Source organism: Athene cunicularia (genome assembly GCF_003259725.1).
Source record: "Athene cunicularia isolate RWA chromosome 2 unlocalized genomic scaffold, athCun1 chr2_part1, whole genome shotgun sequence".
In the NCBI taxonomy this organism is placed as follows: Eukaryota; Metazoa; Chordata; class Aves; order Strigiformes; family Strigidae; genus Athene; species Athene cunicularia.
Window position 1 is genome coordinate 131,190,708 of NW_020799095.1, and position 27,456 is coordinate 131,218,163.

Below are 27,456 nucleotides of genomic sequence, written 5' to 3' on the forward strand. Positions count from 1 at the left end.
GCCCCCGCCCCGCGCTCCCCTGAGCGTTTGGAATCCTTCCCCAGCCGGCCTGTGCGCGGCCTCCAGCCGCAGCGGGGAGATAAACTCCGCCACGGGAGGGAGGGCCGCGGCCGTCCCCCCCCGCCCGCTGGGAACCGACGGCGGGGGGGCAATCACAGAGACGGGACGGAAAACAACGGAGAGAGGAGCAGCTTTAATGAAGCGAGGCAGGTCAATGATTTATTAAAAAAAAAGTTTGCAGATTTTAAACAGTTGATGGTTTTCGTTAAATAAAGGAAGTGCCACAAAACTCTCCAAAAAATGCCTTTCAGTGGAGCTTTATTTTCGATGCTGCTCTGTGTGCTACCCCTATACCACCACAAAATCGTAAAGCTAAAAATTCAGGCAAGAGTGCAGTACCTCTGCCCCTGGAGTCCCTTCAGCAGCAAGGAAGGAATGAGGAAAATGTTAAAAAAAAAAAAGTTGACTTCCCCAAAAACATTAGTGTAACTTTTTTTTTTTTTTTAATTTTCACTTCCTTTCCCTGGTTCTCACACCTGATCCTGCCTTTCAAATCAATGCCAGTAAGAGGAATCAAAGATCCTTCAAGCCTGATATGGAATATGGCACTTCAGTCTTCCGCCGTAGGAAGCAGCGTGGGGATGTGGTGTGGGCACGTCCCCCTTTACCCAGCTACAGCAGGTACTTGCTTACCCCAGTGTCAGTATAAACCAGCACAATTTCTGGAGCACAGCTACACACATTGAACTGATAGCCCTCCCCGACACCCTGCTGGAGAGCGCACGAATACCTTCATTCTCCAAAGCCCAGCAGCTTTTGCATCAGTGCTGATGGTCTCTCCACAGGTCAATAAGGGCACCACAACAGTCTGTTCTGCTGGGAAGGAATGACTGGTCCTGGTAAGGGGAATGATCACAGGAGATACCTGCCTTTTCCAGACCATGTCTAGATGGGCAAGAGCCTGTTCAGCCATCACAACAATTACACCAATACTCACAGAAACATAAACTGGTATGTAAATACTTGTTCCTCCTCTAACATTGTAGCACCATTTGTAATTGACCCTCTCTGCCTCAACAGTTTCAGTCTAGGGGAAAAAAGCCCAAAAAGCATTTATGCAAGACAACTCCAGATTCTCAGCACCCATTCAAACTGGTTTGCTAGGAGTTGTAACTACTAGAACACTGCAAAGGCAAGGAATTACATCGAGGACTATGTTCCCCCCTTATAATTCAATGTTTCAACAGTGCGTTTATTATTCACAGACAATTTGTTTTGAAAGACAGTATCTAAAATAAATGATCACAGGTCCTCTTCTCTTATTTTCTCAAATACACAGTCGTCTTCATTTGGCCTAACCAAAAATCTTTTCCTTGATATAAAACCTGAATGAACTACCTGCAATGAAACAAATAAAACAGTTAAAAAGAGTATATGCATTTCAATAATTATAGGTAGATACAAATATAAGCTAGAAAATCTGACATGATACTGTTCCAGTGCAGTGGTTGATCCCTTCAAGAGCTTTCAGAGAGAACAGGTTGGGTTTTTTTCTGCTGTAATAGGACACAGGAACAGTTGTTTCTGCTCTTAAGGCTTATTGCAACATACTACATGTGCTGCAGATTGAATGGCTGTTCCAAATGTGCTGACATCAATGTTATTTAGCATTATAGTGGCCACAAAGACACACAGACAGGTACTTTAACTGCCTACTAGGCCTTCTGAATTAGATTGACTGCTGTAAACCATGTATTCTTAACTTTAACCATAACACCTGCATAATATCTTTCAAGTCTACTTTTCCTAAAAAGTACCATGTACTGTCTGAAACTTCCTAAGACCACATCACCTGGCAGGTATAAGCAGGCCAACTATAAGCACCCAAGGTATAAGCAGGCAACCTATACCGCTCCATTGCATGTACCTGCAGTTGTCTGTTGTACTAGGAAAATTTATGGCACAGATTTGTCTTCTTGCAACATGGTATTTTGATATATATATGTAAAGTAAATGTCCTGAAAAACCCTACTGAAAGTGTCTATCACAAAGCTATGGCAACCATACTGCAATAACTAACATTAAGGCGTTAGGAAACTGGAACCAAATTTTGCATAATTTTCTCTGTAGAAGCTTTTTCATACCTCTTTTTTCAAGGTTACTGAAAGACATAACAGCAAAATTGCCTAGATGCAGGCACATTCTACAGCACAGCCTCCCTATCTGCAAGTCCAACTATTGCACACTAGTTAAATCATTTTTACCTCAATTCAAAAAGATTGTTCTTGATTCTACTATGCTCCTAAAGGATCACAAAGAAAACCAAAGTTGAGTTTTTCTTCTCATGAGTCAGCAAAAAATATTTGGCTTAAGGTTTCAGAGTCTTTGGACAGCATTCAGTTAAATTTTCTGCCAATTTGGAGCAAAGACTTTTAAGACTCTCAAGGATACTAATGGCAAAATTATAAAGACCCCACTCAAACAACACTTTCAAATGAGAATGTACAAAGATAAACTTTTAATACATTTTTCAAGTGTATTGCAAATAGAGGAATAGGAAAGGCAAGCATTAAGAACCTTAATATTGCAATCGCAGCATTTAGAAGTTAGCTAAGCATGTTTTCAGATTTTATAATAATTCTCCATCTAATAACACAGTTTGGTGCATGAAGAGCTGAGCCACTTTAATTATGCTGTATAAAATGAGGCATAACACGCCATACAATGGCTCTTTAATGCAACAGCATACCCTGACTTGCTTTAACAACTCCATTCTAATTATCAGCTGTCATTTTCTTAGTTCACTGAGTTTCATATCAGCAGTCAGGCATTGCACCAATAGGACACAGCTGATAAGCTCAGTGGTTTTATGTTGCCCTGTCCAAGGCTGCTCTCCTCACAAAAATGCAGAGGGAGCATTCACAGTTCATCTTGCTCACAGCTGAGGAGGTATGTTAAAGTATGTCCAAGTCAGAACAATTGCCTCAAGCCCAAAGTACTGCACAACTTAGTCTTTACTAGAGCTGCACCACAGTGAGGCCACTGAACCGCATCCTTCAGCCTTCATCACAGATGCAAGTCTATTCACAAAGTGTTGTCTCCCTTATTTCTAAGATATTTGTGGATACCAAAGGCAACACCTAACCTAGAATCTGTCTCCAGCAGTGGCACACACAGAGCACTTGGAAGAAAGAGGCAAGAAAACCCACCACACAGGTTAATTGATTTGCTTATTGAAGAGCAGTTAGTGATTGGTTTTATGCTGTTTCTGAACATATAGCAACATTACTTTTTTTCTGATTTCAGATTAGATTTTGGTCTTTCTCTTTTAGAAATGTCCCCTTTGGCCAATCATACACTGTAATAGAGGTATTTATTTTAATTCACTTTACATTATTCCCTTTCCATTTATTTATTATCTCATATTCAACAAATGGCTTGGAAAAGCAACATCTTTTAGCCATTTAGCTATTCAGGAACTATTAACTATGAATACTGATTCCAGCAATGAACTTAGAATTACATCTTTTACATATCTATACATATACATTCCTATCAGGTAACATGTCAAATTTTGCAAATGGGTACAACTCCCGACTACAGGGAAAAATGAATGCATAAACAATCCCAGTGCGGAATCCAAGTACAAGTCTGTAAACTACATCAGCAGTTTCATGAGTACATAATACAACTTGATCTCTGTTTATATCCTGGCTTTCTGTAAACTTCAAATGTCTCATTCAGAAACACTTGCAAAAAAGCAAATAAAATGAAGCAAGTTGTCCTTAAACCCACCAAACTAAAATTATGTTTTTATTCAGACATGTTTCTTGCCTCCTTCTTCCTTCCAAAATTCAAGTTTAGCTCCTTTTCCTACCCAAAGAAATTCCCATCAAATTAAGGAGTATTCCTAACCAGAACAACAGAGGTTGGCCTAACACCACTAGCAAGCAAGATACTATATTTACATTTTGGAGACACTCTCTCACTCACTAACCTGCTTTTGTTGGATGCTGGATTTCTTACTGTTTTTCATGGATTCAGGCATCTTGATCTCCTAAATATATTGAAAAATTTAAACTTACAATAAGCTTAAATGCTCCCCCCAAGTACTCTAACAAAATACACTGAGTAAATCAGCATTCAGTTAAACTCAGCAGAAACAATGTAGGAAATGAACTGCATATTTACCATTCTCTCATATTTCTGTTTTAGTCCAAGCTACCTGAATACTATCAACAGCTGACTATTTAAGTAATGAATGTTCATCTTCCTAATTAGAAGTTTACTGTACTTCCACCATTACAAATAAACTTAGAATGAAAGAGATCAAATCTTTTCCAAAATTAAAATTGGTTCTTCTGAATTGCTTATAGTTTAAAGCTACGAAATAACATGGCATTCACTGCCTCAATTGCTCACTGTAATCAGTATGGGTGTAGAAAATCACACACGTTCCTTTAACCTTGTGACATCTAAAGACTTTGAATGTCTGTTAACTGAAAACTTCTGAAGAGAAAAAAGTAAACAAAGGCATTGTTAATGCTGGAAATTAAGGATGAAAATATGTTTAGCTCCTTGTTATTTTTAAAAATAAAGGCCTGCACAAAAGACAGCAGAAGTATTTTAGCTACAAATCAGATTTTTATTTTATTAACACTTCTATTTAAAACCAGAAATTTTCTTGGTGTGAATGTCACAGATCTCAAATTGGTCTAACAGACGCAGCAGATGGAGCAAGCAAGTGAGGTGGTGAAAGAGTGAAAACCAGAAATGGATACAACAGGGTAGTACAGAACATACAAAAAATTATGCCATAGACATCCGTTATCAGATGCAGCAAAAATTAAAGTCAAGGAGAGAGAATGCAAAACAGATTATTAAAACTGCAATGATAAACCATCTTTAACATTCAAAATATTATTTCAGTAAAACTGAGCAAAGTCATACTTTTTAGCCAATTAATTCTGTACTGAAATGTTGGAACATGCAAGATCCTTTTCCTCAGTGGGACTTCTCAGCCCATTTGAAAGAATGATCAAGTAGCAGGCTTATATTTTTAAATACAAATTCAGATACCAACATACACACATGCTCACCATTTCTTTGCCTTCTTTGGCTGCCTTCATCATCTGTTCCGATATCATTTTCTTCAAGCAGCTACTGAGCAAAAAGGCCTAAAGAGGATAAACCAGAGAACACTCTGATTTCTTCTATTAAAAGATGTACTCAACTCTTCCATTCCTCCTCCACCAGAAAATTACAGTCCCTAACTAGTGAACTATTACTTCCCTAATTCAGTTAGTTTTACTGTGCTTTAGCATCCTTACAGAGTAACAAACTAGCTGCAGCTGCTGAAAGCCAAGCTTCAGCATGACTAACCCTCACAGCACTGCTCAGAGTGGAGTATAAGAACTTTTATGACAGGTTTTGTGAGGCAAGTTAGTCTCTCTAGTTGCTCATGGCTCCTACCTTAATGGCTGCCAAATTACACTAAAGGCTAAGTAAGGTTAATCAAGTATGGCACTATCAGCATCAAAACCACTTCAACAAATGAAGCAAGCTGGAGTTCACAGGCATTCAGCACTGCTGAAAATCAAAGTCCTGGTGGTTACACAAGATGGCTGCAACTAGAGCCGCTCACAAGTCTGCATCTTTCACAGCTAATATAAACAGAGCCAGACGCATTCATCCCACATATTAGGTATCCAGTAGAGGCACCTCAGAGGGGAGTAGAGTTGTTCTCAGTTCCTTATACTGTCCAATGAGCACATGCACCTCCATGGGAGGGTGCAGCCCAAGTTAAAGTCTGAACTGCACCCTGGAGATGCACTCTACTACTTACTCTCTAAAATGAAGCATCTCAGGTAGGGCATCAAGCCCTGACAGGCAAAATATCCTACAAGATCAGCAATGGAGGGGAGAGCCGTCTCTGACTAAGTTCCAAATCATCCAGTCTTTCCATTTTCTACAGTGGGTTCTTGGATCAAACCCTTGTTTCTTACACACAGCAGCACCTTTCTGGCCTTTAGCTCTTCCTCACACTTCTGAGGAAAGTGGGACACGGGTTTTTTAATCAACAAGTCACTACATCAAGCACCACGCAAACAGATTTCACAGAAGAATTAAGACTGAGGTAATTCTAGGGATTTTTGTTTTCCAACAGCACAGAAACTACAAAGTTTACTGCTTATGTCTCACATTCTCATTAAAAAAAAAGAAAAACAAGCATGGCAGGAAACTAACATTTACTAAGTAGCTGTATGAATTGCATTGTCACCCCAGAATTCATAAGGCATATGTGAGAAATTAAGCACTTTTACTTGAAAAATCCTGTCTGCTGCTGGGTGGGTCTTGGAGGCAAGAGAAGCAGTTTACTTGAATAACAGGCTCTATATTTTTTTTATAGAAGCTCTGTACCTAAAGTGAGATTGGTGCTGTCTTGATACTGCAGAGCTTTGATTATTTGCTAAGCAGCATAACCACAGATGGATGACTTGAATTCCTGGATACCTTTCTCTTTAAAGAGCTGCCTGAAAATAGTGGGAGGAATAACAACCTATAAAAACCTTATTTAAGAATTATTTATATGTTAAAAATATTCACACCCTCCATTAACCTGTGTTAATACAGCATATATTTATATTCAAACAATATAATTTATTGTGGAAAATTGGAGCCCTTTACCTTAGGCACATTAACCAATTAATGATTTTGGATACTTACTGAGTCCATTAAACAAAGAGCATCTCTCCACACTCCCTCCTAGTCTTGCTACTGAGTGCTAGACATTTCAATGAGGAAAAAAAATAAATCATCCTCTTCCCCGTATACTAGAAACTCAAATGCTTTTCCCCAGACAACTCTGTCCCTAGGCTAACCTACTTGAAAGCATAGCCACTGTACTCTGGTACAGATGGACTAACCACTTTTGAAGATGCCCTGTGGCTGCAAGATTACATTTTCCTCTGATCCTTTCCTAAAAGGACTGAGAACTAACCTGTTTTGTGTATAAAACTATCCACTGCCATGTGCCTGAATCATTGTACTCAAATCTGAGTTCCAGAGTGTCATCTTCACCATCCTTTGTAGCACCCTGGAAAAAAAACAAACAAACGCAAAACAAGGCCCAAAACAACCAACCAATGAACAGAAGAAACAGCTGAAAACAGCATTAAGGTGTTCAGCCTTAAATTAGAATTAGTCAATTAGGTTCATTTTATATATTACATAAATAAAACAGCTGAAGATCTGTACCAGAACACTTCTCCTGGGGGAGGGAGCAAGTGGGAGGTAGGAAGGGGGAGTCTTTACAAGCATAAAGCTGGCTAAAGCAGTTATTTTGCTCCCACACAAAACTCTTGACAGCTCTACCTCCAACAGGAAAGGAAAGGGCCAGGTAAGGTATGACAAGGAATGCCAGGGAAGGGAGAAAACAGCAGAGTAAGGCTAGAATGTTTACTGCTGTAAAGGGTGCCAAGGCCATATGTTTCAGGATGGGTCTGGATTGGAGTATGGGCAAGTGGGAGGGACATAAGACAGACCACCTCCCTCTCCCCAGACCTGATCTTCCCTGACAACCTCAGTTTTCATGAAGAGAAAGTGAATTCAGATACAAAGCCAATGAAGTACTTACAAGAAAAGCAACCTGCCAACTTCTTAACCTGTTGATTTTAAAGCTAACCTCTTTGATTTGGTTAGTAGGCAGTTTTATACAGCAGTTAATCTCATTGTTGCCAACATAGATGTCAGCTGAGCAACCTTCTTCTGGATAGTCACAAATGCAAGGATCAAGCCGTATGTATCCATAGACCTGCATTTCTCGAATCAGCTCTAGGAACTGCACAAAAAAAACAGAACTAAAATGATTAGCTGTAAAGGCAAGTGAAATCTAGTGATTTGGGGCGGGGGGTGCACAGAAAGGCTACAAGAAATCTTTTAGATTCTGAATACTCTTTCTCTTGGGAGACACAGATTCACCACAACACATCAGTGCTTCATATAGAGAATACTGTTCACAGTCCAGACTTAGAACGTTGGGTTTTTTTCCTACCCACTGGATATGATAAACCAGAAATACATACACAGAAAGCTTTTTTTTTTTTAAACCAGGTCTTTTGGATGCTTTTCAGATACAATGATGGGGAGAAATAAAACTAACTATAAAGAAATACTGAGAACAGCAGTCTGAACTTCCATCTGATATCTTAAACTGGATGACAAACCTTTGCACCTGAGTTCAGCAAATAGAGGAGACTGGGATTCACAGTCAAAAACCTTTTGCTAGCCCTTGGGATCCAAATCATTCTGTTGGGATAAATGCTATCAGAGACGGGAATCTCCTTTTCTATTTGGTGGCTCAGTATCTGACCAGGAGATGGGAGACCTGGGTCTCCAGCTCAAACCACTCCACAAAACCATGCCTTATTTTTAAAGTCACAGCCTCTAGTATCATTGCTTCAGAAACCATTCCTTTGATCTGTTTGTATTGTTTTTAAAATACTATTTTACCTTTGCTTTGTTTGCATTTTTTTGTAGAAATTCAAGTTCCTGCATCTGCCTTTCTGTTGGTTTAAGCCAATTCCTCTTAACTTCCTGGATTGCCTTGAAAGAATTTTTTAAAATAGCAAAAAAAGTCAGCAAAAACATGTTTCCTTTCACACACAAACATTCAGAAATACATACACAGAAAGTTTTTTTTTTTTTAAACAAGGCCTTTGATTTTGGGTCAAGTCCACTCTGCACTGTTCTTTCCTCTTGAATTAATAGTTTCCAAAGCTGCTAAAACTCAACTCACCTACAGTTTGGAAATCGAATGCTCTCTTATCATGGCACACACACACTTGAAAATAAAAGTGGACTAACACCTAAATATGTCCTTTTCATGCAATACTTTTCCCATGCACAAAACAGATTCTAACTCATCTAGTACATGAGTTTGAAGGAAAAACAAACCATCAAAACATGATCAACAGCAGCTATACTCAGCACTTAGAAAAGCACCACAAAGCAGTGCTAAACAGAAATAATTTACAAACATTTCAAGAATTTGTATAAAAGATTAAATTAATGCAGGAAATTTAACTTCTAAAGTTACAAACACCTTTCAGTTTTACCTGCATATATAGCAGATCCAGTGAAGCTCTACAATCCATCAGCAGCGTATCAAGAGAAGGATCCATATACCTTTTCCAAGCCAATGGAAAAAAGTAATAAAATATGAATATATGCTTCTACATACGGCATTTTGATTTTTCAACTAAATATGATGGGAACACAACCCTAAAAGATCCCATTACTTACCAAATTAAAAAAAAACCTCAACCCACAACCCACCAAAACACAAAAAACCCAACCAAAACCAAAACCCCACAAAAACACCCCAACCAAAAATCCTTCTGCCCTTGAAGTACTGTACTCATTCTTTATACACTGTAGCAGAATGGAAATAAACTAAAGTCAGGTTATCCAATCTCTCCACTTTGATTTTAGTGGTACCAAACATAGCAGTTAAAATTTAGAACTAAAACTTTGCTCCTCCTTTCTCAAGCAGCTCAGCTGATAAGACTCCCAGAACATCCATTGCCATGCTGCAGTGCTGACATGCAAGACCTAGGCTTAAGCTAGCTAGCTGCAGTACCAATTACTGTAGAACTGCTGCAGGATCAGATCAGGACAGCAAAGCAAGTTAAATACTCAGTTATCCAAGTGCCATGCCGCAGCAGCTAGCTTGAGCCATTTTATTTAAAGCAGCTTGTCTAAGTCTACATGATGGTACAGAGTGTGGGGGGGGGGTCCATGGCTAGCACAGCTGTAGTACTCACATTGCACAGGCAATACGCTCCCTGAAGCACACAGACAAGCCCAGGACTGCTATTTCCTACCTCTGTGCTTTGAAGCAGTGCTAGATGGAGAAGTATCTACTCAGACAGTCACTTTGTCATGGCTTAGAACCACACAGTTCTTTCATTAGGCTGCTAGGTTCTGCAGTTTAAAAGGGCACATACAGAGAAACAGAGAAAACTTTGTAGAGGCCAAGGTCTAGCCCAGTAGATTTAAACCAGACAAATTACAAGCCAGAAACAACAGGTTTCTGTGTACCCTCAAGCCAGGCAACCTTGCTTGCTGCCACCAAAAGGCATGGTCTCTTCTTCTGCTCCCAACCACAGTCCTCACCCTAACATTCATCTGATGTAGCCAATACAACTCACTAAGCATGCAAAAATCTATTCCCCTTTTTCTTTCTCATTGTACAGAGAAGTAGACCAGACCACAATCACAGCAGTGAGACAGTAGACTGGCTCAGATATACTGCCTAACTGCACCCTCAGGGCACCATTTGTCAAGCAGGACTTTGGCACCAGACTCCCTGGGCTTTATCCTCACCCATAAGTCAGCACAACTGTTTACTGCACAGCAAACAAGACTGGGGGACTGATCCAGGCCAAAAATAGGCCAGCAAAACCAAATAAAACCCAAACAGCCACCAACCTATTTTTAGGCCAGGTTAGCTCACCAGTCCAGTTCACCACACAGTTCTACCAGCGTAACTGAGGAAGAGCCCGAGGTGTGAGCAATAAAAGGGGAAGAGTGCTCTGTTGCTTAAGCCAGGCCACTTACCAAAAGAAATACTCAGGCCATGGCCTCAGATATTATGTGCATTAGCAAGCACTTCATATAAAAAGCAATTCACCTCTGCCCAAACAGAGCTGCAGCCTGCAACTCAGAACTCAAAGTTCTCTTCCATATATAACTTTATTCCCATTTGTGGTTCCTACATTATGCAGGTATAAAAGTCAGGAGGCAAGCAGCCACAAAGCACCTCTCTATAGATTCTGAAAGAGAGAGGGAATAAATAACCAGCTACAGCAAAGGACATTTTGGGAATACTACAGTGATAAAATTTAAAACATGCAGGGCCACAGAAACCAGTCAATTCCAATAACAAATTGGTCTCAGAGAAAAAACAGTCAACTGTTGAGGCTTGAAGACTTTGTAACTAAGTTATTAAAGCAATTTCTCTCTGGCCACAGCAGTTATTGTACATCTTGGTAGTTCCTCTCAAGTTTCTCGCTCACCACTTTCTGATCCCAAGCTTACAGCATAACTCTTTCATGCTCTGAAGACTCACATAAGGAAGTTCAAATTCTGCCACTTTTTTCACCACTAGGAAAAGAAAAACCATAGACATTTGGTGAAATCTAGTGAAATAGTCCAGCTACTTTCATATATCTGTTAGTACTGGTTAGCAGTGTGCTTTTGAAGAAGAAAAACTTAAATATAAATTCTGGGGTAAAATAAGGTGAAAAGTTAGTTGACTTGCTCACTTCTCAGTCTAAACTTACATAGCTCTGTCACTTACAGAATATCTCTACTCCCCTAGACTATGCTCTCATAAGAACATCCTTCTCTCAAAACACAGCTAAGCAGGATAGAAGTTTCTGCATTTAAAGGACATGTGGATGCAAGCTTCCAGGACTGACACTCTTCTTGAATAGAGCACCAGAAAAGAGCAGTATAACTAATGTACAGCAAAAAAAAAAAAAAAAATCATGTCACTCTTCAGATGTCATTACTTTCCTGCTCACTTTAAAAAAAAAGTAAGCCTAAAGGCCCAAACCTGTAACCATTCATTTCTAAGGCAATACTATTCAGCAGAACTCTTAAATATGTGATTTTAAGCATGTAAGCATCTAAACTTTTTGGCAGTGGACGGTGGATTACATTTGTACTTGATGTATTTGTAAGAAAAAGATCCATAGAAATGTAATCAATTCAAGAAAACTTTTCTATTTCCTGTCTATCTGATTATATCACAATACATGGCAAAAGTAAATCCATCTGCAGCTGCTGTGGAAGAGTATATAACATGTGTTACATCCAGATATATCTGGGATGTAACAACAGCCAGGGATTCTCTGTACTCAGAGATACCTTTCACAGCCAGAGAGAAGGGGGCAGGGGAAAAATAAATACAAGAGACACAGACAGTAAGGTTCCTACCCCACTGAATAAACCTGAGTTTACTACTAGACTTTCATTTTGACAAGGTTCAGAACAGCATTAACATCTTTATGCCAATTAAAAGCCTGAAAAGACTGATTGTTAGACATTGGAATGGGCTGCCCAGGGAGGTGGTGGAGTCCCCATCCCTGGAGGTGTTTAAGAGCCGGGTTGACATAGCGCTGAGGGATCTGGTGTAGTTGGGAACTGTCAGTGTTAGGTTAATGGTTGGACTGGATGATCTTCAAGGTCTTTTCCAACCTAGACGATTCTGTGATTTTGAAAAGAACTAAATGACTTGTGAAGGCCACTCAGACAGGTTGCAATGCCTAACTTTACTGCAGTCAACAAAGACTGTTCACTTCCCTGATGCAGCCTGAGCCTATCTCCATCCCAGACCTGGATCCAGCCTCCCACATGAGAAGCAGGACATCAGCAGACTGATGAGGCATAAAAGCTCCTTCACATTTTATGACCATAAAGAGACTCACAACCCTGATTTACAGCTTGCTCAGTACCATCATGGTTAAACTTAAGTTTCTGTCAGTTAAGAAAGGAAACATGTCATGATATAAAGGAAAATGAGCCACAGACATTACGTTTATAAACATAACAAAAGAGTTTCCTGTCCCATTGTTAAACTCCACATGTGATCTGTAAATTAAGAACTGTTTTATGTAGGTATGGCCATCTGACTAAATGCCTACCCAGAAGATACACCTAACAGTTCCCATGTGGTAAAGTTGCTACATGACTTGTAAACTGGAAGGGACATGATATTTGTATGTGAATGTCTCACCCCTGCATCACACTATTGCCCTACTTTGTTCCCCACTACCACTCTTTCCCAGCCATCTGGGGAGAGGGCTTGAGGAGGTTTATCAGACAGAATGGGTCTTTCAGCCTGAGCAGGCTCCTGCAGGCTCTGTTCAGACTCCAGGTTCAGTCACTGCAGCCAAAAAAAAATTCAAGGGAGGGCTAAGTTAAGCACCTTGTAAAACTTACCAGAGAGCGCTCCATCATCATGATCTTGAAAGAAAAAAAAACTAAAATATTTTATTAATTCTCTTGAGAGCCCCATCCTGCACAATGTAACCTTTAAAAACAAAGAAGGTCAGAAGCTTAGCTATCCATTAGCATAAGGAAGAAATGTTCAATACATATTAACGTAACTTAATTGGTTTTAAATTTTCCCTTATGTCCCATTTAACTGCTCATTTAAAAGCAAATATAACCATTCCCATATTGCAGCATTTGAATTTGTGAGGAGTTTCATAAATTTCAAAGGAACATAAAATGTAATAAAACAGAAAATGTTTACTACTGTGCCATGTACTTAAGTATCCTCTAATGCAAGGCATCTGCCATGTTATTCCAGATCTTTAGTATGCAAATCCTCAAATCCTGTTGTACAGTGAGCACTGTGTGCTCCGAGCTAACAGCATTTCTCATGAGCATCACAAATATGTATTTTTACAGAATTGGTGTATTTTCCAATCTGATAGTGTTCTTGTTTTTCTAGGAAATTTCTAAAAGTCCTACACCTTTACTGAAAGCACTGGTCCTACTTGTGGGGTTCTACAATTCTGTGTGAAGGCTTTTGACAAGAGCAGACTTGAGCTCTGTTGAGCTTTCATTATTGACAATGTACAAGGAGGCAAAATCCTATCCATCTTGACATTTGGATTGTTTTAGCTTGCTCTGGCCCCTATACATCTTCTGGCAGAAGTAGCACCAACAGAAAATGCAGAAATTACTTGCAGGACCAGCTGCACAATGGGATAGTAAGGACAGAAACATCAGGCAGAGGTAAGCACAGAAACCACTGAATGAGACTGGAGTAACAGTCTTGTTCTGTTCTAGGTCCTGAAAAATCAAAGCATAAATTAAAGCAGACATAACCTAAAAGAGAACAGTGCTATCAAAGCATTCCTAAATTCTGCAGTAACCATAATCTGAATTCACTCAGGAAAGTGGTGTGGCAACTGTAAGAAAAACTCTCCACCCCTGAGCACACTCCCATCATAGCTCATCTGGCAGATTGTGCAACCTGATAGAGGAGTCATGCTTTGGTCAGAGAAGCTGGACTTTGTCTGAGCATAAAGTGGAAGTACCAGTTTTCAGTCTTCTTGCAAAGGGTGCTAATCCCAGAACACTTCCAGCCCTGTGTCACAGTGACAGCATTGTAAATTCACTTACCACAGTTCAGAAGGGTTTTCTCCAGCTGTATCAGCTTGTTTAAAAAGCAGACAAGTTTTTAAGCATGGAAGAAAGTAGACATCAAGCTAAATATACCTTGGGAAGCATTGTTTTAAGTTAAAAAGCACATTCATGAGGTTTTTCTTATACTTGTTAGTATCAGAGCTGTTACCGGAGAGGGCAGCAGAGCATAAAAATCACTTGCCTCACACTCAGTTCAGACACCAGGCATAATGGGAAAAAAGTTTCAGAAGTCCAAACACAAAAGAAAAAAGTGAATATTGGCAGCACCATCTTTCATTCTGTCCGCTTCTATGCTAAGAAATCCCCACAAATTACTGGAAGAAATCAGCCACAGAGCTTCAACATATTATCCCTTGTGTACCATATGGCATTTCCCAGGAATGTCAAACACAGATCTCTGATTCAGTAGGATTTTGACTTATTTTATTTCTTGGATCAAAGCACAAGCTGGCATATGCTGCCTGAACACCGGGATGTTAGGGAGTGATGGTTGCAAAAATCTACCTCCACTGCAAAAAAACACTGAATGTGGTAGCACATTTACAATGACAAAAGCTAAATAATTCCTAAAAGTCCTATCACATCTTTAAGGCCACAAGAAAAGAAATGGTGTCTGCAGCATTTCAAATGTCATTGATTCTTCACAGTGCCACATAAACATTAAACATCTATAAATACAATATACAAAGCAACATACACTGTCTGGCTTGGAAATGGCCTTGACCCACTGCAAAACTAACAAGTCTATCAAGACCAAATTATTAGGGTTTTTTTAACAAAGTAAATTAGCAAATCCTTTCCTTACTCAAGGTCCTAGTGCAAGTCTCCTACCTAAAAATGTGTCCTTACTTCCACCTTATTAGCACTTACTTCCCTCTTCCCAAATCAAAATTCCTAACTCCCTGCCACCCTTCAAGACTTTTTGCCTTCAGCATCTCCTACCCCACCCTCAGCCTCCACAAGTCTGCTGTTGCAGGGTCTAAGGCCAGCTCTGACATTACCTTCCCAAAAGAACCAGCACTGCCTCAGATGGTGCAAACCCCATAGCAGAACAAAGCTGGCAAGGGGTTACCCTGTGTTACCCAACTCATGGTAATTGTGCACAGATACTGTGTGTTCTGCGGCCAGACTAACACACATCAGCTTGACAGAGGAGAGCAAATACACATTGGGCTGGCTTGTACCTATGGCCAGCTGAGAGCTACCTCCACAGACTCAGATGGCAAAGGCACAACAGGAACACAGCACACAGTTTTCTGTATGATCAGAGGAAATTTCAGATTCCCACGACAATGAAGAGTATCCATCTGGCATATGTATGCTTTATTATTGTTGTTAATGGAAATGGAAGCAACTGAGGAAGAGATTTCAGTCTTGCTCATGCACACACACATGCAAATACACAAAATATGCAGAGTGTCTGCTGCTCCTCCTCTCCTGGCATAAGAAGGGAACCCCATCTGAAAGTTTCAAACACAAGCCAGCCAGTTGTGTAAATAACATTTGGTTGCTACTGGTTTCAAAATGCAACTAGCAATTGTTTACTCTGTGTATTACAACAGCTGTTATAGACATCCCAGAGCCACAGTGCTAGAACTGCAGCAATACTGCAAAGGAGGTCCCACAGTTTCACAGCAAACGTCAAGGGACACAGAACAAGTAAAAGGAGAAGCACACATAAAAGCAAGACATATCAGCTGCAGACTGTTTCAGTAGCAGTGCACCAGCTAAGATGTAAGCCAAGACTAGACCTTTGTTTCTGACTACAGTGTTCAAGCACCTTCACCCACATTATGCTAAACCAAGGGGGGGGTTAATTAAGAATGTGTCCCCATAAGGAATAGTATGTATTTTCTGATTCTATCACATATGAAGGAAACCTGAACTTGACAGCCAAATGCTATAGAAGACGGCACCTAACATTAAGAAGCGGTTAATTATGGACAAATGTGAGAACCAAAAAATCTCATCTGCAAAATCAGCAACACCCCAGAACCCTTACCCCTGGTATAATAAACCCCTCAAAACCCACAGAAGATATTCTCATATGTCTTCAAAAAGAAGATTTATTCTTTCTTGACTGAAATTATCTTCACTTTTGCCCACTTCTCAGAAATGGAAAATGTCAACACAATTCTAGAAACCCATTACCTCTAATATTCTTTCTGCAGTGTCCGATGTCTGGATATCAAGTCTAATATTGCTGCCATCAGCGAGGTAAACATCCAGAAAGGCTCTCTGGGTTTGGATCTTAAATGTATCCTGTTAGGAAAAAGCAGAACACTGTTTTAATGCTTTCCATATTGCTGGAACCCTTCTAAAGATGCTGATGCTCCATTTCCCTATCTACAAGTAAAAGAAACAATTGAGGTCACTATTTACTAAACAGTAAGTTACTAAAATTACCATTAAAGCCTGTAGATGACAAAAAAAAACATATGCAGAGCAACAAGTGGGAAGATACTGCAGAATTAGAGCAGGGGCACTTCAATGTTGAGCAGTCATTGTCCTAGGAAGTAGAGACTCCAAAAAGAGGAGGTGAATAAACAGCGGCATGTGAATCTTCAAAGCTACAGTCTTGCCAAAAGGGAAAAAAAAAAAATGCATCCCTGTACCCATAAATAGGAAAATCTCCAGTCAGAATAATGAGGCCAGGGTATCTTAATATACCAGAGCCACTGCTACTGGAATACTGGGCAGTGCCAATGCCCAAGGTTCAAAACCACCACAAACAAAGACGGGATATAAAGAAGAAACCTGAAAGCATTTAGGTCATGAGAAAACTTGTCTCGCCTAAGTGACCTCAGAGAACTGTCTTATGTCTAGACATAAAAGGGGTGATTTGCAATCTGGAAAGCTAAAGTACAAAAGCCAGATCCATTGGCTGTCAGCTGATGATAGACGCAGTCAGACTAGAAGCAAAGCACACATTTCTAACAGCAAGGTAGTGCACAGGAATGGGGGATCCTCCTCTGGGTTTATAACAAGACTATTCCCCTAAAAGATGTTGCTGAGCTCAAGGTTAGAAAGCCCCATGCCTTGCTATGCATAAGTCAGTTACTTGTTTCAAGAGGATGGAAACTAGTTTACGAACTCCCTTAGGGATGCATCTGGATGAGGTGGAGGAAACAAGCTCATCACTGCAGCTCCTCTTCCTGTTGACTGCCCTGTATCAGAGGACAGCAATGGTCCTTCTGGCATTTTTGTTAATTAAGGAGAGGTACTTCCCTTGAGATTCATAGTGGAGGAAAATGCTGTACATGCTTCATGCAACATTAAATTTTAATTTCTTGTATCCACTTTTGCTAGCCTGGTAGAAGATATGGGAGACTCCCTGGGAGCCCTTAGATTTCAAGTACTCTCAGTATCTTGCTGCAGTCTTTGTGATGCCTGTATATAGGAGCATCTCCCAACTCCTGTGATGTCAGCAAAAGCAGGGTGGCAGGGCTGACATTTATGCTGTGTTGACATTTATGCTGTGCCCCTCTTTGGGTACCCTGGAGAACAGGATAACAGGATGTATGACTCCTGTTAACTAACTCAGCTCAGATTAGCAACTTCTTTGGGTCAGAAAGACCACCTTTTCCTGTAAATCTGGCTTAATTAAGAGTTATTTCAAGATAAGATCAAGTGCAAACAAAGTGTTTTCTTCCACAACATCTAAAAATTAAGAACATGTTGTCAAAAGTTTGTAGAATGATATGTGGGAGGAAAAGGGTCTTGAGAAAAACCAAAACAAAACAATCTTTCTTATTTAAGCAGACTTCCCATGGATTTTCCTGACACCTAGTATTTCACCTAGCTACATGTCTACACATCTGTTTGCCTATATTAAAGAACAAGAGAACCACTTCAAGACATTAACCAATGCCCTGTCTGAAGTCCTTCTGGTGATCCATACAGATTTAGTCTTTATCCCCAAACTAATTTCCTTCTTATCCAGGAGGCAAGTCTAGTTATTCCTCTTAATTAAAATAAGCATTATTTTTAATCTGTGAAGATACAAAAGCCCCTTGCTCTCTTACATCAGGGATCATCTCCTGTGCTTGCCTGAGTACTTTACTACTTTGCTCAAATGGGAAGGAGCAGAGGCTTCTTCACAAATGCCTTTGGCACAGATATTTTGGTATGAAACACTTCACATGTGATAAAAATGCATGTGAAATGTGGAACAAACATGGAATGCAAACAGAAGAATGAGATAAAGGCCCCTAACATTACTGACGCTCAAAGAGTAAGCAGGTCTCTCTATATGGCAAATTTACTACCAGCAATGCTGGAGTGTGAAGTCAAGTGCAAAGGCTCACACATTGCAGTAAGCGCTTCTGGGCATGAGCTGCTAATGCTGAAGCTCCCATAGGGAAAGGACATGGAGGGCTTTATGCATCTACTTCTGCCAGATCCTCACGGCTGCTCCTGCAGCTTTCATAGCTGGGGTACAGCCACCTCGTCCACTGGGGCAACCCAGAGTCAAAGGTCACTTTGCCCTTCTGCCACTCCAAGGGCAAACAGCACCTCACAGCACCCTACCCAACTTGCCACCTCACTCACTACTCAGCAGTCAGGAGGGAAAGAAAACTTCAAAAACTTTCAAGCTACTTCCAAGCACTTTGAATTCTCCAAAACCACCATGCAACATAGTACTAGGCAGATTAATTCGAGGATCTACAAGAAAGGATATCTTAGAGGAAATAAAATCTCAGTCCCATCTAGAATGATCGCATTATCACCATTTAATACTTAAACCAGTGGTTTATACAGTCTTTTTTTTAAAAGCTGCTTTAGATTTATCTTACTTGACTCTACTGAACTACAGGCACAGCTTCATTTCATGGTCTTGGGGACAAATGACCCACTTCCTTATCTCCAACTTTTGATTACTGTTCTCTTAATACAGCTATGACACAGCAAACCAAATATAAGAATTATCCTAAATTGTTGAGTTTGGCGATTGTTTTTCCCCCTTTATTACCTGCTTTTACCCCAAAAGGCAGAACTGTCCATGCCAGAAACTCCATTGTTCAGTGTTCTAAATATTTGTTTAGCTTCTTATCAAAAGTATTGTTGAGACCAAAAAGATTTACTTACATTAAAAACAAAAGAAGGAAACAGTACAGTCTGTAAGGCAGAAGAAGGCAGTGTTAAGTGAAGAAACAGAAATACAGACATGTCCCTAAAACAACACAAGAGAATCCAGTATAAGCTTAAAACAAATACAAAGGGAAGAGCATTTAGCAGTGTTAGTGGTAATCCATTTAGTAAGCGCACATTGCAATCCAACTGCTTCCAAACTGGACAGAAGAATACTTTTGAAATAAATTTACAGCAGTGAGTCAGAAAAGTTCAGATCTTCTCCCAGGCTGCTATTTTAAATTTGGAAAAAGCAGTAGAGATGTTGTCCCATCTACTCAAAACAGGCACCAACATCCAAAAACCCTGTGTTTTGACAACAGTACATGTTCAGTAGTACCTTTCGCATTTCCTACACTTTTGCTCCTGAAATTCAGGAAACATGCCATGTAACTAGAATTGGACGCTCTCTTGTATCCCTGAATACTGCTTATTTTAATCTTCCCTTAATGCTGTCACTACTACTGGTGATAAAATCTCCTGAAATATCTAGAACTGCTTCCTAGTCCCCACTTGCTTGCCCTAGTAGCTTGAAGCACAGCTCAGTCATTAATATAAGAATACTGAATAATACAGAGGTGGTGAGGGATTTTCTTCATTTTTTTTTGGTTTTGATGAAAAGAACAGTTTTGTAGAAAAAAAAAACAACAAACCACAAACCAAAACCTCAAACACCCCCCACCCTCAATATATATGTATATATAGTTCCCTCCCAGTTTTCCATTAGAAAGCTTAAAATTAAGTGATTTTGTTTTAAGAGAAATCAACATCAATCTGAACCCTCAAGAGGATCTCAATGGATTTGTTGCTCAGCTAAGCAGCATGGGCCATAAAAGGAGAAAGGGCAAGAATGGAGGCCCTTATTACAACACGTTTTCAAAGAACAGCAGGTCAGGGGACTGAATTGCATCTTAATATTGAAACAAAAATAAAACAGACATCCTTGAATTAAAATTCTTCAGAGCTTTCCATGCCAGAAACCTTCCCCCATGGCCAGCACACAATAAAAGTCTCTGAGTATGGGAACTTCCCACATGAAATTCAGGTTTCTGGCCAGCTGCACTTTTGAAATAGAAGTTCATAAATAAGAAACCCAATGCGGTTTGATATGAAAGAAACAACCTTTTTAGAGCAGACCTGAAATCATAGATATTCAGCCTGACTTCTGTTTGTGTACATACACATCCAAACACGTTTGTACAAATGTACATTCCTCTACTACGTGCACAAATGGTAAGTGCATTGTGAGTGCAGAGAAGGAGAGGGTGCATGGTCAGAGACAGGGGCTCTATCCAAGAAAATGCAGCCCATGATCAGGCCAGCTTTGATTCCTGGTAACACCTGCAGATTTCTGAGTTACATTTTACCTATACTCTTCATACCATACACTCCACAGACCTCTTATGGTATTCAATTCTTGGCCTCACTCTTGCTCTTCCTAAAGAAAACCACCTTACATCAGAGTCCTTTGATGAAGGACCACATAAGAACACTGCTTTTTGCCTGTTATCTGGCACTGGTTGCCTCTATTTGCTCAAGTACTCAGAAACTTTTCATTGCTGCTTTCACCAACACCTGAATCCTTTTGCTCATGCTAAAGGTTGCTGTTTACCAGCAACAGACTGGAAAAAGGTCAGCGTCCTAGTAACAAACTCCAAACCTCTGCTGCTGCAAGGAAATAGGTCTCAATTTTATTAATAAATGCATAATGACTGGCTGTCCTCACAGCTGCATCCTGAACACACCATGTTATTCAATGGTGCCCAATAGAGAGAGAGACCACGATCTCCTATTACATTCAAGGATATAGATGAGTTGCATTAAAATGAGACTGACAGGGATGTATGTACCTGTTCATGCTGTCATCCTGATGAAAAAGGAGAAGATACAACACAGCCAGAGCGGTCTCATCTTGTTAATGACTTCTTGCAAGAACTGTGCCATTTGTCCTTAGGGGCTGGAGATAGTGAGGCATATACAGAATCTGTCTCTCCAGCTTGGTCACTGGCCAAGTTTGCAGAGTTTGGAGGAGTGGAGGAGCAGGGAGGTTATGGGTTAGGGTGTTCAACTCTGCTACACGACAGTACTGGTAACTATTTCAGCAATGTTCACTTTGAGCAAGTGCCAAGCTGCTTCCCCATGTGTCAGGAGGCCTGCTGTCCCCTGACAACTTCTCCCACGAGATTAGGTTGCTGGGGAAACAGCCTAAGCACGCCTGCTATAAGAAGAAAACCATAACAACCTATGCAACAGGTAAAGGTGGTGCTGAGCACAAACAGGGGCCTGGAAAGCAGGGTTAACCTGCATAGACTTGTCCCCACTTGGAAAGTTTGTCCTCTTAGATATGATCAGGGTGCTATAGCTGGGGGTTGGTGCAATGCCAAGTGCAGTCACAGAGGAGTCATGTTAAACACTGTCAGGCAGCTGCGGTAAAGCCATGGTCCTTGCACAGCGCTCCCACTCCAGAGACTGCTAGTCTTAGAACACCCTTCACAACCACATTCAGAAGTAAAATACAGGACAATGACCAAAAAGGTCTTAAATTCAGTTTGATTTTTCCTTTGCATCTTCTATTTTAGTCAGTAACATATACAAATGTCTCCAGCTAGAAGCTTAAATATTCCTGCTTTTAAGACAAGCCAAGAAAATGAAGCAAGCACTAGCAGACTGCCTGAGAGGACAGCTCTATTCTTTCTCACAATGAAAGACAGAAGTTAAGGTAGAAAGATTCAGCAGGAGAGTTTTTAGGAAAAAAAAAACCTAGCCTAGCAATCTCATTCATCTCCAGTGTCCCATCTTATTCCATTAAAACTGAAGGTTTTTACTATAAAAGCTGCACCAATTTTACCTACAGACAGATCTGTGCTCAATAAAGAGCTATGGTGGCAGAAAAGTGGCCAACTGCTCCCTGTTCATTGCCACCTGCAGCGCAGTCCCTCTGCCCCTTCTCCCACACTAGCTGGCAGGTTGCTTATACAGGTGTGCACTAACTCATTTCTGGCAACCAAGACTGACTACTCAAAGCCAGTCCATGTCACTGACAGAAAAGGAGCATGCTATTTCATCATTTTAATGATGTTTTATTCTTGAATCTTTCATTAATCATCCCTCTTCCAATGTAATATAAACAAGAGCAAGTTTGAGGTAATGCCTGCCTGGTTTTAACACTAAGTAGCAGTAACAGTGAAACCCTAACTATGTTTTCACTCCTAAGCAACGTGTAGGATGCCAAGCACTGCCTACACATCTTCAACAATGGAGAAGGAAGGAACAGTACAGAGGTGCTTTAAAGATGAACTTCATTCCATGTCTTTCAATACTTTACAGAAATTTTGTCACTCTGCCATAAAACATCTCACAGATCACAGTATACTAATACTGGAACATGCACAACAAAGCCAGTTTGTTGAGCAAGATTCTTTAATAGCCGAAATGAATACTTATTCAGCCATCAGTTACACCAATTAAAGGCACTGTGCACAGCTAATGACAGTGGATGCACTCCTGTCTTTCACAGTTATTTGATCTCTCTTAGGAGTTTGTTCTTTACTGTAATGAAAAAGCACATAAAGCACTACTGCTATTTGTATTATGAAGCAGTGATTTATGTTAAGTACAACCATTTAGTTTAAATTGGAAACAAAAAAAGCTGGAGAACTACTGCCTTTTCCAAGCAGGAAGCCTAAACATCATGTATGAAAATCCATCATATTGTGGAACAGAAATTTGGGTTAATTTTATGTCTTGAAAACATACTGACCATACACTAACATTTAAGGTATAATTCAGTGCCTACCTTGAACTCTACAAAATAACTGCTTTTGGCAGCACAGTCATCACATGCCTTAATAAGCACACTCACATACATACATAACCCATAAATCAACTAAGTATTACCCACGTACTTAGCAAGTCACCCCTCTTCATCAAAAGGGCCTGCAGTAAAGTAAAACCTAAATATACAACAATTTCTGGTGGTATGTTAAGAGTAATCCACAGTACTGGCATGCCAAGGCATCTTTAAGCACTGCAAACATGTATTTTGAATAGTTATTTCCTGCCAGAACTTTGTCAAAGAAAGTCAGTTGGCAGTTTTTGAGGGCAAATTGTATGCATTCCTGATGGATTTAACTTTCTTTAGCAGACCTGTTATCAGTCTCATCAAGACTAGTTAAGACTCAGCAGTAACTGCTGGGAGTTATCTCTTGGGCTATAACAGGCATTGGATCAGAACTAAGAGAGACTGCTTCTCGTAAAAAAGCCTAATCAGAAAGGAGCTTTTCATTCACTGTCTTGAGCACTTCAGTAAGTCTGAGTTTAAGTGACTGTAAGTGAACTGTACCCTTTTATTTGCAAAGTACATAGGAAAAACCTTTCTAGAATTTGGTAGGAAAACTTCTTCACACCATTTTCTAAAGCCTTCTGAACTCCCCTTATACATACCTTCATCACACATAGCAAGTGAAGACCTCTCAAGTCACAAAACTTAGATCCTTTAAAACATACCCTCTCTCCAGAACAACTCACTGCAAGTAGAGTTACAGCAGCATGCCAAGCACTTTGCAGAAAACTAATGCAGCATTTTCTCCCTGAAAATACTGTTGAAGTCATACTGCAGCCACTGCTCCAAAACACTACTATCCTCATTAAGAACCAGCGCAGTTGGAGAGGAGGTAAGGGAAGAAAAGAGACATACAGCACCCTGCAGTAGTCAGACACAAGCAAAAGCTGTCCAGGCTCCAAGCCTGCCAAGAAAGATCATACATGTCATGGACCACATTAAAATGGATTTCAAAAGCCATCTAGGTTGCAACAGCTCAAATACATGACAGATTCTGCCCATCACTACAGCTGCAAGTAAGAGAACATGACATTTTTACAACAGTCATCAATACACTTATCGGTCCAAAGCACTGACACTACCAAAAAGCATTTACAGTTGCAAAACCAAAGAATGTGTGTAATCCTTCTATTGAGCTCTAACAAAGACTCTTCTGGGAACTGTTTAGAGGCAAAAGATTCATCAGATATGCCACAGGATATAAAAACAAAGCAAATAGTTCTTTCCCTGAGAGAAACAAGTTTGTACATGGTCAAAACAATAGCAATACTATTATTACTGCCACCCAGGCTTCATAGAGAGCACTCTGTCATCAGAACTCTCTTCTTTACAAGACAGATCAATACACTAAGAACACAAGGAAATGAAGATAGCAAAGGAAGCCTTGAACCCAAGAGGTAGGATAATATTTCAACTCTCTCATTTAACAAAATTATTTGGCTGAAAAATTCAAAACTTACCTGCTGTAGCTTTCGGAAAAAACCTATGAAGGCATCACTGTGGGTAATATTCGAATCTGAAGTAACTGAAAAGCAAGAGGAAAACAGGGAGGGAGGAAACCAAACTTAGTTTAAAGATTAAAAACATGTCTAGTGTCTAAAAACAAGATGTATACAACATGAGCGTTGGTTAAACTGTCAGTGCTACTTTACTCATCGTTTGGTTTCTGCACAGATACCTTCAATAGCCTGTCAAATCACTGAAGCTATGAACAGTGCAAAATACATGTAGTGTTGCTGTTCTCCCAAAGCAAGACTACAGTAAGGTTCCCGGCCACGTAACATCATGGTCACTCATGGCCAGTAACTCTAAAAGGAACTGTTGAATACTCAAATGAAAATGATAAAATAATCACTAAGTAAGATTTTAAAGACTAATTCTGAGTCTGTTTTGTAAGTCTTGGCTCAAAGTATCTGAGACATCAGAGGCTACAAAACTTCTTTAAGCTCAGTCCTTCACACGCCTTTCTTTTTGGGTAGGTGAAATGGTTATATTTTTTTATTTCTCAGCTTATATGAAACTCACAAGATGAATTCTAGGGATCCTGCAGACCTGGTTTAAAACACAACACATTGCACCTGAGATTTAGTTTTTCTACAACCCCCTGTTATATTTCTCACAAGTCTGCCTGGAAACCCTTGAAGGAAAGAGGTTTAGGTAGAGCCCAGTTCCATATTACACTTCTACCAGTCCGAGTGCCCGTCTTTTTTGCCTCCCTCTTTTAACGATCAGCCATGAGCTCTCACACTCTGGCCCTGTGTCAGCTCTGGCAGTTGCAAAGCAGCAGGGATGGGTGGCTCAGCTCACAGCCGGAAGAACAGAGAATGGCCAGACTACAGGCTGCCACCAGAACGCCAAGTTGGCTTAAGTTTAGTGTGAAACTGAACACTTACATTTTGGGAAAGCTGCAGAAAGGCAGACGCTTCAGAAATAAGAGAAAAATGATATGCTGCTGTTCTAGAGCCAGTGAACCAACAGACAAGACAGGGCTTAGCCCCAGCCTTTTAGATACACCCCTACTCAGCTCAGTATAGAAGGTAAAGCACCCTGCAGTCACAGATGCAGACATCCTCAAAGGTTTAAACCCTATGTATGAAAGCTGGCCAGGTTGTTATAACCAAGCTCACCATTCTGAAGGTACTGCTCCAGCTGAGATCTCCTCTCATCTGCCATCGACTTGGTCATTGCCAGGTAAAACTTTGGAGGGAAAGCAGGCACGGCACTTCCAAAAAGCTGCCTCAGCTGCAAAACAGTGGAAGGAAAGTTCCAGATCAGTGAAAAAGAATTCATAGTTTCCAAGGAGCTTTCAATGCTCTCTTGTTTTGACAGTGAGACATGATGACAAAGGGCATGGGGCACTCACCCCAGCACCTCCCTGATGGTCCTCAGGGCCCAGCACAAGGGCAAAGACTTTGCCCAGGCAGTCACCAGAAGACAGCCCAAGTGAGCAACCTCTTTTGATGGGTTTCTCATTTTTGCAGTCTTACCACTTGGAGCTCCTGCTCCAAGCCAGGAAAGTAGCATTGTATTAACCTTATCATCTAGGTCTTATACACCTCATGGACAAACAAGATATGGTTACAGATGTTTTCTCTTCCCAATATGTCCATATAGGATTTCTTTGTTCTGTACCCACAGAACTACTTTTTAAGAGCTGGTGACTTCTACCCTTAACCTGTGCTACCTCAGAGGCTTTTACTATTTTGTCTGTGAGAGGTAGTAACTTTTATCAGATAACCTGATATTGTCAAAGGTAAAAAAAAACAACAAAAAACAACCCACCCAAACCACCAGAGAATCATTTAGGAACACAAGCTATCTGAAAGTTTGAATCTTGCTCCAGTTGCATCAGCTGGGTAGTAAGAGCATAACATCCCTGTACAAACACTACCTACCTCATTTTTAACAGATCTGAAATGACTAGAGAACCACAATTACATTATCTTATGTTAACATAAGACACTTCCAGTATAGGTTTTGGCATTAGCTGGTCACTTGAAAGCATAAAAATGGTCTGCTCTAGGCAAATTATCCCAAGAGAAGGATGAACTTCCCAATATGCACATTACTAAACACAGCAAAATACAGCAAGTTTGCCTGGAAAAATTCCTTCACCTAAATCAAAATAATATGGTATCTGATCAGAAAAATACTACTCCTATAGTATGCTGAGATTACTACTAAATTTTAAGCACCAGTATTCAATTCAGCAATTAGTGTCACTAAATCCTGTGAAAGATGACATTTTCCCTCTGGCTACAGCTGCCCAAGTCTTTCCCTCTGGCTCCAGCTGCCCAAGACTCCAGCAGCTGAAGCTTGAAAAAAAAAAAAAAAAGTTACTATTGCAAGAATTAGCAATACCCTTTCCTGTCTGTTGGCTTAAAACAGGAGTGAGGCATATTCTTACAGCTCCACTTTCCCTACATTGACAACACACTGTTACTTCTGAGTTCTTGATTATTAAGATACACGTGAATCTCTGAGATACACAGCATAAAAGTGTTAGATAACACTACATGCTTTGGTTTTATGTAAAGCTAACAGTAATAGCTAGTATAGAGTGCTTTATATCTTCAAAGTCCTTCACATATGTGATCTTCCCCCAGGGACTGAGAAGTATTATCTCTGCTCTACAGGCAGGCAAACGAAGAAGATACAACAAAAAAATTTGCCAGACATCAGAAAGCCAGAGCTGCACTGACAACAAGGAGGTCTTCTCTCTTCCCTCTGTGTTCAGGCCATGCCTCACCCACACAAAA

At 40.2% G+C, this 27,456-nt stretch overlaps 1 protein-coding gene across 1 annotated transcript; it reads right to left on the reverse strand.

Annotated features, from left to right (window-relative positions):
- Nucleotides 1-490: 490 nt before the first annotated feature.
- SNX31 (sorting nexin 31) lies at nucleotides 491-27,142 on the reverse strand. Its single transcript, XM_026843234.1, has 13 exons — nucleotides 27,059-27,142; nucleotides 25,825-25,939; nucleotides 24,658-24,722; nucleotides 16,378-16,488; nucleotides 13,009-13,099; nucleotides 11,079-11,166; nucleotides 9,117-9,186; nucleotides 8,512-8,604; nucleotides 7,637-7,840; nucleotides 7,001-7,096; nucleotides 5,100-5,177; nucleotides 3,998-4,057; nucleotides 491-1,398 (listed from the first exon to the last, which is right to left on the reverse strand). The coding sequence occupies exons 2-13, from the start codon at nucleotides 25,880-25,882 to the stop codon at nucleotides 1,303-1,305; spliced, it is 1,110 nt and encodes a 369-aa protein (XP_026699035.1). The 5' UTR covers nucleotides 25,883-25,939; nucleotides 27,059-27,142; the 3' UTR covers nucleotides 491-1,302.
- Nucleotides 27,143-27,456: the final 314 nt, after the last annotated feature.